We start from the raw sequence: 13,783 nt of genomic DNA, 5'->3' as shown, positions 1-13,783 counted from the left end.
TTTTTTGTAGATTCCTTATGATTTTCTACATAGACAATCATGCTGTCTGACTACATGATCTTGCACTAGTTATTACACTTATCTTGACCTGTTTTCTGCCTAATGTATGGACTTGTCGTGAGAATATTACAGAGTCACAGAATGATATAAGCCTTGCATTAAAAGAATGTTTGGAATAATTTAGACAAAACCTCTTTGTTTCTGAAATATGTAAAAGCACTTTGACTTTAGGGGCTAGTTTATCACCATGTTATGTTTTGTTTTTCTGTGTACTTTTTAGAAATAAACTTTTAATAACATGTAAAATGAAATAGTCACAAATTATGTGTACAGGTCAATGAATTATCATGCTGGAGGTTTTTTTGTTTTCATTTTTGTTTTGGTGAGGAAAATTGGCCCTGAGTTAACATCTGTTGCCAATCCTCCTCTTTTTGCTTGAGGAAGATTGTCACTGAGCTAACACCTGTGCCCATCTTCCTCTATGTTATATATGGGACGCCGCCACAGCATGGCTTGATGAGCGGTGTGTAGGTCTGCACCCGGGATCCAAACCCACAAATCCTGAGCTGCCAAAGTGGAGTGCACACTTAACTATTATGCCACTGGATCAGCTCCAGGTTTTTAGCTTATGTAACTTAAAAATTGAGAAGACGGTTCTCTAGAATAGATATTGCCTTAAGCTAGGAAATTTCTTTATTAACTTGAACTTTTATATCTAGTAATCATTTGTATTAAATATAAGATTTAGTGATGACTGAAATTTTTATTGAATCATAATTACTTCTAACATTTATTTACTGTCCATATGCTTGATATCTCTGTGCTTTCTTAGTTCAGTTTTTGAATGTCTCATTAGCAGGTTTCCAGCATAACTGATTTTTTTCTGTCAGATTAGCAGTTTATTTTATTCTGCTGTATCTCCATCACATTATTTCAGTAACTTTGCTTTGGTTGATCAAAGCAGGAAAAGCGGTAGGAGGGAAAGAAGGTACAAAAGGAAGATTGAGTAATTTGGAATATTTGTAAATATTGTCTTACATGCTTAGTAAATTGGATTCCCAATTTTTCACTTCCTTCCTGTTACAATATTTTACATCCACTCCTTTTGCTGTGTATCTTTTCAGTAGTTCCCACTGAAGTGGGCCAAGTGGAACTTTAGTGAATAGTGGTCTTAAATATGCTCCTCTGATTTGACTTGGCCTCTTGCACCCCTGTGATCTACCATGAGAAGAGCGTGCCCCACATATTCAGTGCCCTTCCAGTGACTGGGTCCAATATCAAAGACACGTTAGAGTGGTTCTGAGCCCAATAGCCCAACCTAGATCAGCTGACCCACAGTCAATCTGCAGACTCCTGAGCATAAAAGAAAATGTTGTCATAGACTACTGAGATTTTGTGGTTGCTAGTTACCCAAGAAAAACTAACTAATACAGTTAAATTCTGTGAATGCCTACCAGTACTTTTCTTTACATGAAACATATTTTTTTAGTTTTTTTCTCTATAGCTACAATGAGTTCAAGCACAATTTATGGGACAGGGAAGATGGAGGAAAATATTTTTTAAGCAGAAAAGTAAACTAGGACATCCAGACTGGACTAATTGCAGTATTACTCCTTAAGGAGTATTATTAGATTCTAAAATTATCTGCTAAGTTTTAACACTGGAACATTTCAAGTGAAAAGAGGTGCTTCACTAAATCAAATGCATTCTTCTAGATACGTTTCTTTAAAAAAATCTAATGCTGATTGTTCTCAATAAAAGGATTCTTCAGTTAGGGAATTACACTAATGGCATGGCTCTCTGTTTATAAGCCTGTAAAATACTATAATTCCATGTTAATAAGTCTCAAGTCTATTCATGAAAGCCCAAAAATTAGAAATCTATGAGAGAAGGAGACTTGAAAAATAGGTCTAAGAGATACAATATCCTTCTGATAGTAGTCCCAGAGAGTGATAAAAGAACAATTGGAAGAGAAGAATTAGTCAACAAAGTGAAAGAAAGGATACAGAGACTAGTGAGAAGAAAAAAGTTAAGATGTATCCTGGTAAAATTTCTAAAATCCCAGGAGAAGGAATAAATCCTAGATTTCTACCAACAGAAGTTTGAGGGAAAGATCATTGTGATCTGGACCTTAGCAGTGGTAGGAGAAATGGAGAGAACATGGCAGATTTGTAATCTATTTTAGGTTGAATTTGCAAAACTGCTAATGCATTTGTTGTAAAGGGGTGTGTCAGGAAGAAATTAATGACTACTAGGCTTCTGGTTTTATGAAATATGTGAGTAGATGGTAAATTTCTACATAAATTTTTTTGTTGAGGTAAAATTCACCATGTTAACCATTTTAAGGTATACAATTCAGTGGCTTTTAGTACATTTACAGTGTTGTGCAACAATCACTGATCCATCACCCCAAAAGGAAACCCTGTACCTGTTAAGCAATCATTCCCCATTCCTCCCTCCTGGTTGGTAGTCTCTGGAAGCCACTATTCTATTTTCTCTCTGGATTTGCCTGTTCTGAACAATGGAATCTTTCTTACAACATGTGGCCTTTTGTGTCTGGCTTCTTTATGTAGCATAATGTTTTCAAAGTCTACCAATATTTTAGCAAGAATCAGGCCTTCATTCTTTTTATTACTAAATAATATTCCATTGTATAGATATATTACATTTTGTTTATCCCTTCACCAGTTAATGGCATTTGAATTCTTCCCACTTTTGGCTGTTATGAATAATTCTTCACATCCTCACCAACACTTTTTTGTTGTCCATTTTTTGTTTTGTTTTGTTTTAATAGCCATCCTACTGGGTATGAAGTAGTATCTCATTTTAGCTTTGACTTGCATTTTTGTAATGACTGATGATATGGAATATCTTTTCGTGTGCTTATTGTCCATTTGTATATCTTCTTTGGAGAAGTGTCTATTCAGGCCTTTGCCTATTTTAAATTCTGTTGTTTGTCTTTTTATTGTTGAGTTGTAGGAGCTTTTTATATATTCTGGATTCTAGACTCTTATCAGATACATGATTTGCAAATATTTTCTCCCATTCTCAGGGTTGTCTTTTCACTCTTGATAAAATGTTTTAGCTTCCAGTTTACTAATTCTCTCTTCATCTGTGTCTAATCTATTTTTCAATCCATCTCTTGAGCTTTTATTTTCGTAATTTTAATTCATTGCTGAAATTCTAAACTTTTATTTTCTTCAAGTATTAAGCATGCTGCTTCTTTTTTCTTTTTTTTTGCATACAACATGACACAGGCTTTTAATACAGCATTTGGTCAGTATTTCTCAATAGAAACTCTCAGCACTTTTGACCCAGTGATTCTATATCTAGGATCTACAGAAATGCTACAGAAAGAACTGCATAAGTGGCCATTAACAAGAGACTGGTTAAATTGTAATACATGACATACTACAGCAAATGAATTAGAATTACATATGGTGAAATTACAACTGTAAGACCATTGGAAACCTTAAGTGAGATGCTTGATTTAATCTTACTTCTCAGTTCAGACCACATTATCATCACTTCATGTAGGATTATGTGCTTGTTTTTTTTAATTTCTGGCTCTTCCCCAGCTTTATTGAGAGATGATTGACAAATACAAATTGTATTTATTTAAGGTATACAATATGATGTTTTGATAAATGTATACATTGTGAAATGATTTCCACAATCAACCTAATTAAGAGAGCCATCGCTTCACACAGTTCCCTTTTTTTTTAAAGTGAGAACACTTGAGATCTACTCTCTTAGCAGATTTCAAGTATACAATATATTATTATTAGCTGTAGTCACAATGCTGTACATTAGGTCCCTAGAGCTTGTTCATCTAATAACTGAAAGTTTGTTCCCTTTGACCAACATCTCCCTTTTTCCCCCATCTCCAGTCTCCAACCCCTGGAAACCACTATTCTCCTCTGTTACTATGAGTTCAACCTTACTTTTTAGATTCCACAAAGAAGTGAGATTATGTAGTATTTGTCTTTCTGTGTCTGGCCTATTTCACTTAGCATAATGTCCTTCAGGCTCATCCATGTTGTTGCAAGTAGCAAGATTTCCTTCTTTGTTAAGGCTGAATAACATTCCTGTGTGTGTGTATGTGTGTGTGTCTGTATAAAATCACATTTTCTTTATCCATCTGTTGGCAGACACTGATGTTGTTTCCATATCTTGGCTACTGTGAATAGTGTTGCAATGAACATTTGAGATAGTAATTTTATTTCCTTTTGTTACGTACTTAGAGTTAGGATTGCTGGATCATATGGTAGTTCTAATTTTAACTTTTTGAAGAAGCACCATACTGTTTTCCATAATGGCTGTACCAATTTACATTCACATCAACAATGTACAAAGGTTTCCTTTTCTCCACATCATTGCCAACACTTGTTATCTTTTGACTTTTTGATAATAGCTGTCTTAAATAGGTGTGACATGATATCTCATTGTGGTTTTGATTTGCATTTCCCTAATGATTGGTGATGTTGAACATCTTTTCACGTACCTTTTGGCCATTTGTATGTCTTCTTTGGAAAAATGTTTGTTCAGGTCCTTCACTCATTTTTTAATTAGGTTGTTTTTGTTTGTTTTGCTATTGAGTATGTGTCTTTATATATTTTGGATTTTGACCTCTTATCTAACAAATAGTCTGCAGATATTTTCTCCCATTCCGTAGTTGCGTTTTCATTTTGTTGATGACTTCCTTTGCTGTGCAGAAACTTTTTAGTTTGATGTACTCTCATTTATTTTTGCTTTTTTTGCTTGTGGTTTTGATGTCAAATCCAAAACAGCATCACCAAGACCAATTTCAAGCAGCTTTTCCCCTATGTTTTCTTCTAGGAGTTTTATGGTTTCAGATCTTATGTTTAAGTCTTTAAGCCATTTTCAGTTGATTTTTATATATGATATAAGATAAGGACCCAATTCCATTTTTTTTACATATGGCTATCAGTTTTCCCATCACTGTTTGTTGAAGCAACTATCCTTTTCTCATTGTGTATTCTTGGTGTCCTTGTTGAAGATAAGTTGGCCAGATATGTGTGGCTTTATTTCTAGGCTCTCTATTCTCTTCCATTGGTCTATGTGTCTACTTTTTATACTTGTACCAAATTGTTTTCATTTCTATAGCTTTGTAATATAACTTGAAATCTGGAAGTGTGATGCCTCCAGCTTTGTTCTTCTTGCTCAAGGTTACTTCATTACTTTAGGTATTCAGGGTCTTTTGTGGTTCCACACAAATTCTAGGATTGTTTTTCTATTTCTGTGAAAACTACCATTGGAATTTTGGTAGGGATTTCTGTTGAGTCTGCGCATCGCTTTGGTTAGTATGGACATTTTGACAATATTAATTCTTTCAGTCCCTAAGTATGGGATATCTTTGCATTTATTTGTGTTGTCTGTAATTTCTTTCATCAGTGTCTTATAGTGTTCAGTGTATAGATCTTTTACCTCTTTGGTTAAATTTATTCCTAAGTATTTTACTCTTTTAATGTTAAGCAAGCTACTTAAATTCTGTGCCTCAATATTCCATAATCTGTATCCCCTGTGAAACTATTTCTTCTGCCTGATCTTTCTGATTTACTTTTTTTAGGTTATCTTATCTCTTTGTTATTGTTAAAGACAAGATATTGTGTATCAAAAATTGTGGAAATAATTTGAGACCTGTGATGATGTTGTCTTCCTCAGAGAAGATTTATGTTTGTTTTTGGCAGGCACTAGCAATCCAATTAATTAATTAAATTTTGTGGTAGACTTTTGGAACTGAGCTTCAGTCCTGTAAAGGCCAGTCTAGTTTCGCTTCATATTTACTGCTAGAGTGTAGCCCTTTGTGCTTCCAAACAAAAGTGTTGTAGTTTTACCAGCTCCCCCTTCACAACTTGCTTCTCCCAGCATTCCAGTATTTGTCTTCCCAGCTCTGTTAACTGTCAGTAGCTCTTTAATCTCTCAGATGCCACTAAGTAAAAAGTAGCCCCAAATGCCAGGCTTCAGTCTTTTCCTTACAATTCTTCATCATGCTATTAACTCTCCAGTGCCTTCAGGAAGATTTTAAAGATATATATAATTCTAATTTGTTTTAGGGAAACGTTGGTCTGAAGTGTGTAATCTGCCATTACCAGAAGTAGAAGTCAACAGTATATAAGTGGAAGCAAACAGCATATAATTTACTCTTTTTAAAATGTTAGTACAGATTCAAAGATCACTATATAATGTCAGTCTTGCTCACTTGTATTTTCACGTACTTTCTTGGAGAAGGCAGGTAAGAAATAGAGTTACAAGATCCTACTAGCAATTGCACATACTGGATTGTCAAGCAGGTGAATATCTTCTTTCATGTTTGTTTTATCAGGGGAAAAAAAGTTGCAGACCGTTGTTCTAACTGTAACACTTACTGCATTGTACTATAATTATTTTTTTTAATATGACTGCATCATTCATGAGATAGTGAGCCCCTTACAAGGAGGAACCCTCTTTACCCATTTCAGATTTTCTAGGGCTAGACCTGGAGTTAAGTACTCAGTAAGTATAGAAATGAATATATGTGTGGAAAATACCTCATTTGACTTTTCACAGTGAAAACCAATATCACTATATGCTATTCTGAATCATCCTAAAAGGTAAATTTTAATAGAGAAGAAAGAATCTTTTCTTACCCTCTTTTTTGTTCTGTCTTCTTCTTCTAACAGGTGGCATCTCCACAGAAAGCGACTGTGCTTTTGAGCCAGACTACGCCGTCCCACCACTTCCAGTGAGTGAAGGTATGCAGCACATTCGGATTATGGAGGGCATGTCTCGCTCTCTTCCATCCTCCCCCTTACTCACACATCAGTCTATCAGTGTTCGGCTCCAACCTGTGAAGAAGTTAACTGGTAAGGACTTTACCTAAATTTAGTATGTTTAACAGGAAACCTAACAGTATGACACTTTAGGTCATATCAGATATGTTTATGTGCATCTTTAGGTTTTTCCTTTTTGGCTTTCCTAATGTCACAGACTCTTAGAAAGTGGAGCTTCTACTGATTTTAATTTGGGGAATTAGGATAGTACTCGGTTTGACAGATTGATGTATTTATTTTCTAAATGATCCATCTGTTGGGGACATGTTTTTCTAGGCTTTCAGGAAATTTATAGTTTTGCCAGAATACACTGTTGTTCTGATTTCATTTATCAGCTTGTCCATGTCAGATTAACAGATGGAGATATTGTAATTTTAGGATAATAAGAGCTTCATAGTTCAGCAAAGGCACATCAGTCATATTTTTGTTTGAAATCCTGATTCGCATATTTCATATCTATTTATTATTATTATTATTATTATCATTGTTATTTTTGGTGAGGAAGATTGGCCCTGAGCTAAATTCTGTTGCCAATCTTCCTCTTTTTGCTTGAGGAACATTGTCCCTGAGCTAACATCTGTGCCAGTCTACCTCTATTTTGTATGTGGGATGTCACCACAGCATGACTTGATGAGCAGTATGTAGGTCCATGCCTGGGATCTGAATCCACAAACCTCAGGCTGCCAAAGCAGAGCGTGCAAACTTAACCACTATGCCACCAGGCCAGCCCCTCATATCTATTTTTAAAAGCTGATTTAGATATTTTTCTCCCCATTGTATGTTCTTCCAACTTCTTGGGACATTTACTATAGTTCATAAGTTGTGGATTGCCTCAACTTTAGTATGATTTCACAAGATGTATTGCCCATTCAGAGCAAGTTCTTAGGTGTGAAACTGTGTGTTTATTAAATGACTTTTGTCCTTTTAAGCTTTTTCAAGGAAGAAATTTTAATAGTTGATTGATATTTATCGATACTTGTGTGAAAATTTGTAAGACTGGGTCACTTTGTTAGGTTTCTTTTAACATTATCAGTGTATATCTGATGTCAGTAAGTTGACTGGTATTTATATGTTATATGCGTGGAGGCAAGAAATTAAGTCATTCCCAAAGAATATATTGTCTACTTCCTGTGTGTCTGGCATTGAGCTGGACAGTAGGGAGGTTTGATTATCATACGACAATTCAAAAGAAAATAAGAGAGAGGGTAAAGTGGAATTTTTAGACTCTTCAATCTATTTTGAATGAAACTTTTACAGTGTTTATAATTTTCATTAAAATAATAGTATTTCTTTATTCTGTAGTTCCACAAAGCATAAGTCATGCCTCTTATATTGTTTATTGATTTTTTGGCATCTTCAAATAATTGAGTCACATTGTACTTTGATTCTTGGGTCATTAGATAAAAATCAGTAAAATAGGTTAGTGGCATTTTACTAAAATACTTATTCCCTTCTGATATCTAAAAATAGGATAAATTTTATGTGACTGGGCTTGAATAAAGTTTCAGTGCCCCTTTTTCTTGCAATTTAAGGTATTATGGATTACTGAAAATACAAACAACCAAATCTGATGGCTGTCAAGTGATGTGCTTCATTTTACTGCACACATTGGAAGAAATAGCAAGAAAAATTCACTTTCCTTGTAGAAGAGAGATCATTTTCCTGTCCCATTTGGCTATCCCAGTTTGAACTTCAATTTCTATAGGCAACCTTTATTAAAAGATTAATACATTTAATAACAAAATCAATAACATTCCTAATATCACAGAGGTGAAATAGGGAAGCAGAAATAAGAGGTATACTTGGTTAATTATATGTATGAACTATTCAGTTTTAATTTAACAGTGTTTGAAGTATATGTATCCTCTCGAATAGTTTTATTTGCTGAAGAGATTATGAAGGGCTGTAGGATAGTGGAGAATTTAAAGATTGAAAATGCATTAATTTTCTGAATGAAAGAAATCTGTTTCCTGAAAGAGGATACCATGAAAATTTTCCTGTGGCCAATTTTCTGCCAAGTGAAGCAGATAAGAATTTTCTGGTTTAACCTGGAGTGAAATTACTTGAAAATTTAAATTAAAAATCTTAGTTAGTAAATTATTCAGCAGTTATTGTTCCTTTCCTAATTATATTTTGTTATAAATAAGTAAAAACAAGGTTGAATGGAGAAAGATTAGCTGACCATAAGGAAATGTCCTCCAGAGAATGGTTCTTAACAAAATGCATTAATTTAATTTGGCCATTAGGGCTACACTTACTAATTCTTCCATTTCCGTGCATTTAACCTTCCAAGTGCCTTATATTCCTGTATCCATATCACCAATAAAACTGAATAAGTAAGGCCAGAATAGTCATCTTATTCTGTTTTCCTTCTGACTTTCTAATATTTAGTCCCCTGTTTCTGCTCTAGTCAAGATAGTTTGCTTATTATTCTTCTGTGCTTTTTACTCAATCACTCAACATGTATTTGTTTAGGGGCTACAGTATGCCAGGCACTGCTCTAAGACACACTTAATAGAGTAGCGAAATAGGTAATTAAGGCCCCTGCCTTCCAGGTATTTATATTCCAGTTGGAAGGGAGACTGATAATAACCATATAACCAATAAATAAATACTTTAATTGTAGATGATGACAAGTACTATGAAGATAATAAAATAGGATATGGGATAGAGAGAGACTGGGATAGAGGTAGGGTTTCTCTCTGTGGAGTGCTCAGGGAGAATGAGAGGAGGAGATGTTTGAATTGAGGTCTGAATAACAAAAAGAAGCCAACCATGAGAAGATTTGGGATCACAGCATTCCAGGCAGAGAACACAGCCAGAACAAAAATCCTAAAGCAGAAAGCAGCATTGATGTGTTCAAGGAATAAAGAAGGCAAGTGTGGCTTCAGCAGAATAAATCAGAGGGGAGGGTAGCAGAAAACAGTTGAAGAGGTAGGCAGAGACAGTTTTTAGGGTCATGGTGAGGAGCCTACTCTGTAGGATTTTAAGCAGAGCTGGAATTGGAAGTAGTATGATCTGATTTACCTTTCACTTGAATTTTGGTGGTAAGTGTGTAAAGAACAAAGTATGAGGGACTAGAATATGCCGTGTTTGTTAACCTTATATTTAACCTTGATCTTTAAATAGTCATTGTCTCGGCTTCTAACAAGTTAATGGAGTGGTGAAAAAAAGTCTTTTTTTTGTTTTATCTTATAAGATATAATGAAAGAGTGACCTTTTGTATCATTGTTATTATATAACCTTTGTATTCTTAACATATTTAGCTTAGTCTTTCACACAGGTGTGTATGAAGACCCATTTGTAGAAATTGGCATTCTATTTCCAAATACTTTCGCTTATCTTTAGTCTTCAGGGAGTGAGAATGGGGAAAGACCTGCTCAAGAATAAAGACATATAATTTGGAGCTTGAAAACTAATTTTTAAACATATCTGTATGTATATATGTATACACCTCATTTATTCAGTACCAAAACAAGTTAAATACAGTAAAAGTAGTTGAGAGAGAAACAGGCTCTGTGGTCATACTGTTTGTTTATATTCCAGCTCTGAGAAAGTCACTTCACTACTGTGTGCTTCTGTTTCTTTGTCTGTAAAAGAAGAAAATCAATACGTCCTACCTCATGGGTAGTCATGCCTACCCATCAATGGTGATCACCTTGCTTAATACTTGCCTAAAACTGTGTTTGGTAAATATTAAGTGCTTTAGAATGTGTTAGCTGTTATTGTTAACATATTTTTTTTTTCAATTTGGTGAGAAGTTTTTAAAAATTGATTTTAACATTAGATACCAATTTGAAACTTTAAAACTTTGCATGTTTTAAAAGTCATACTTTTTAATGAGTAATAATAATAATGATAGTTCTCATTTAAATGCCTACTGTGTGACATATATGTATTGGTTCATAAATTCTTCACATGTATCTCCATTTTAGAAATGAATAAATTAAGTGTTACAGAGGTAAAATGTCCTGCTCAAAGTAATACAGCTAGGAAACTTTCAGAGCCAAGATTGATATCCAGGCCCTCAAACTCCAAAATTTGTCTCGTTATACCAATGAAAAAAAATGAGGTTTAGGGAAGTTAACTGACTCACCCAAGGCATCTAGTATATCATTTAAGGCTTTTTTATTTCAAGTAACAGAAGATATAGCCAAATGGTTTAAGCAATAAAGGGAAGCTAGAAGACCTAGAGGTTGGGCAAGCCGGTTTAGTTGGATATTGCTATGCATTGAGGAAAGTATGGAAGCAAGTGTCCAGACACACTGTTGGCCCCAATTATCTGTGGTAAGGGAATTGTCACAGTTCTCTAGATTTTTATTCAGTGCTCTTTTCAAGATGTTTTTGTTCATAATATCATAAAGCCCCTCAGTATACTCCTTAAAGTATAGATAATTAGGAGTACCAGTAGTTCGCTTATTCAACACTTACTAAATTTATACTGTTTGCCTATTATGTACACTGTAAATTTAGTAAAAGTTGAATTTTGAGTATTCACACTATTGGTAGGGGTGTAAATTGGTACAACCTTTTTGAGGGGAGTTTGACAATATGTATCACAATTGTAATGTGCATAGTCCTTGACACAGCAATTTTATTGCTAAGAATTTATTTTACAAATAAATTTAAATAAGTTTGAAATGTATATGTATGTGTGTGTGTATATATATATGTAGTATGGCTTATATAGTAAAAATGAAATTCTAAATATCAGTAATAGTAATCCAGTTTGATTTTTAAATTATAAATACAAACATACAGACATGCATGCATTTGGTGGTAATGTGGAGATACAATAACACTAACTCAAAAATGGGAGAGGGATGACATAAATTTTGTTATATACCCTTCTATAGAGTTTGTATTTTTTACCATGTGCAAATTCCAAAATTTCACGAGGCAGTCTAACAAAATGGACTATGATTGTCATTTCCTAACTGTGTAAACTTGAACAAATTTGCTAAAAGTCTCTGTACTTTAGTTTCCTTGTTTCTAAAATAGGGATAATAATAGTATCTACCTCATAGGACTATTAAGAGAATTGGATGAGTTGGTAGGTGTAATTCTCATAAGATAGTGTTTGACATAGAGTAAGCGGTCAGTAAATGTTAGCAACAATTATTATAATTTTAAAAGAGATTTGAATGACTTTCTGCCAGCTATATCAAATAAGAGTTTCGAGCCTTTGGAAGGTGACTTTCAGGTAATTTATTTAATTGCCGTGTCAGTCCCTCTGCTTTTTTGAGGAGTAATCTTTATACTCTGATGTCAAATGGATTATTATCCAATCTCTGGGAAGAAATTTTTTGGCTTGATTTTACAAGTATTTGCTACCAATAGATTGGAATGACCGTGTGGCAGTCCACTTTAGATGGTAAATAAGTCACAATAAACAATCTAATCATGCTGCAGCCTGGTTATTTTAGATGTCAGCCATGGCCAAAATATTTTTTTCATCATGGATCAAATGAAATCATTGACTTATTTCTGAGACATCTTGGAAAATCGTTTAAAGCTATTTTGACATTAAAAAAGAGCCTATACGTAAAGTTAATCTAGGTAGTCTGATATATTTTAGTATACTTACTTTCTTCACATAAGAATAATTTTTGGAATTATTCTTGGAATTCTCACCAGAATTCAAGATGTGCTTTAGTGAATTTTATTATTAGAAAAAGTATGGTGTTGTGTGAAGATTAAATGAGATTTCTTAAACATACAAATTAGCATATAATAAACATTGAATAAGTGTCACTTCTCATTTTTATCTTGGATAAAATGGAAATATAGTCTTGAGAAAATTATTGAAAAGCCAATTTGAAAATTTAAAGGATGTAGAAATTATGTTAGTCCATAGTCTGATTTATTTCAGCATACTCATGATACTGTAGTATGAGTAAATATCTTGCAATTTAGGAAAAAAATTAGAATTCAATGTGTATTATAGTGAATTTTATTAGGTTACAAATATAGTAGACGTGCAGTAGTCTAAGCTCCATCAGTGCTAATGTTATATATTTCTATTTTAATTTCCATATGGATAAAGTATCTTACCAAATATTTTTTTAAGGTTAAATGAGAAAATGTATACGAAGACTTCAAAGGTCTTTGGAATAATAATACTAATTAAACTAGGTCTGGACCTCATTCAAGTACTGTTTCTAATTCAGACTTCTACTCTTGTGGGTTAAAGATTATACTGTTGTAAACTCAAGGTTTATTCAGTGATAGGATTGGAGAAAAGGGGGTTCTTACTCCCATTCTTGTTTAGTCTTAGAAGACTAAACCAAAAGTAGAGAATGTTAGGGGTTTATTACTTAATTCAATTTAGATAATTTCAGTATCGTGAGTCAGAAAATCAGAGCTTGACAGTAGTTAAAGTGGTAAAAAAGAGATTTAAAGAACTTAGTATAGAACTAGGCTCAATTCTGAATACATTAAAAACCGCTAAGGATTTATAACCATGGAGCCACATGGGGAGGGTGGCTGTGGATGGAAAATTACTAAGAGGAGACATCAAGGGTAGAGAGAGTCTTGCTAAAACCAATTTAACAGGATTCTTGCTGAAGACGAGGTGATCAGGTATCAGGGGTGAGGGGATCCTCGCTAAACTGACTTAGCAGCATTCTTGCTGCGACTGGGCTAGGCTTCAGGTTTGAGGATAAGGCCCAAGGATGGGGTGTAGTAGAAAAGAGGTCCCAGAGAAGCCTGATAAAGTTTAGTCAAGGAAAGAGTCTTTGTCAGTATGTATATTTTGAGCACCTAAATGTCAACATATATTATCAAATGAATCCTTTTGTGATGTTTATACACACTGGATTTGCAAATAATTAAATCTGTTCTTTTTAGATTTTATAAGAAGATAACCAGGAGTTTGTATATAAGAAAATGACTTTTTAGTCTATCAATTTTTTTCATATTTGAATGTAAGTCACTCATACAGAGTGGAA

The 13,783-nt window shown here is 33.9% G+C and overlaps 1 protein-coding gene across 16 annotated transcripts in view; it reads left to right on the top strand.

Annotated features, from left to right (window-relative positions):
• TANC2 (tetratricopeptide repeat, ankyrin repeat and coiled-coil containing 2) overlaps positions 1–13,783 on the top strand; it is a 386,637-nt gene that overhangs the window by 153,119 nt on the left and 219,735 nt on the right. For 10 of the 16 annotated variants that reach the window (XM_070561684.1, XM_070561681.1, XM_070561680.1 and 7 more), the window contains one exon: positions 6,684–6,866. In XM_070561684.1, coding sequence (XP_070417785.1) covers positions 6,684–6,866 — 183 coding nt within the window. The remainder of the gene's footprint in view (positions 1–6,683; positions 6,867–13,783) is intronic. The other 6 variants (XM_070561691.1, XM_070561690.1, XM_070561688.1 and 3 more) reach the window with 1 other exon arrangement.

Source organism: Equus przewalskii, chromosome 10, assembly GCF_037783145.1.
Source record: "Equus przewalskii isolate Varuska chromosome 10, EquPr2, whole genome shotgun sequence".
Taxonomy (NCBI): Eukaryota; Metazoa; Chordata; class Mammalia; order Perissodactyla; family Equidae; genus Equus; species Equus przewalskii.
The sequence above is the reverse complement of the archived record's forward strand: the minus strand, read 5'-3'. Positions and strand labels throughout refer to the sequence as shown.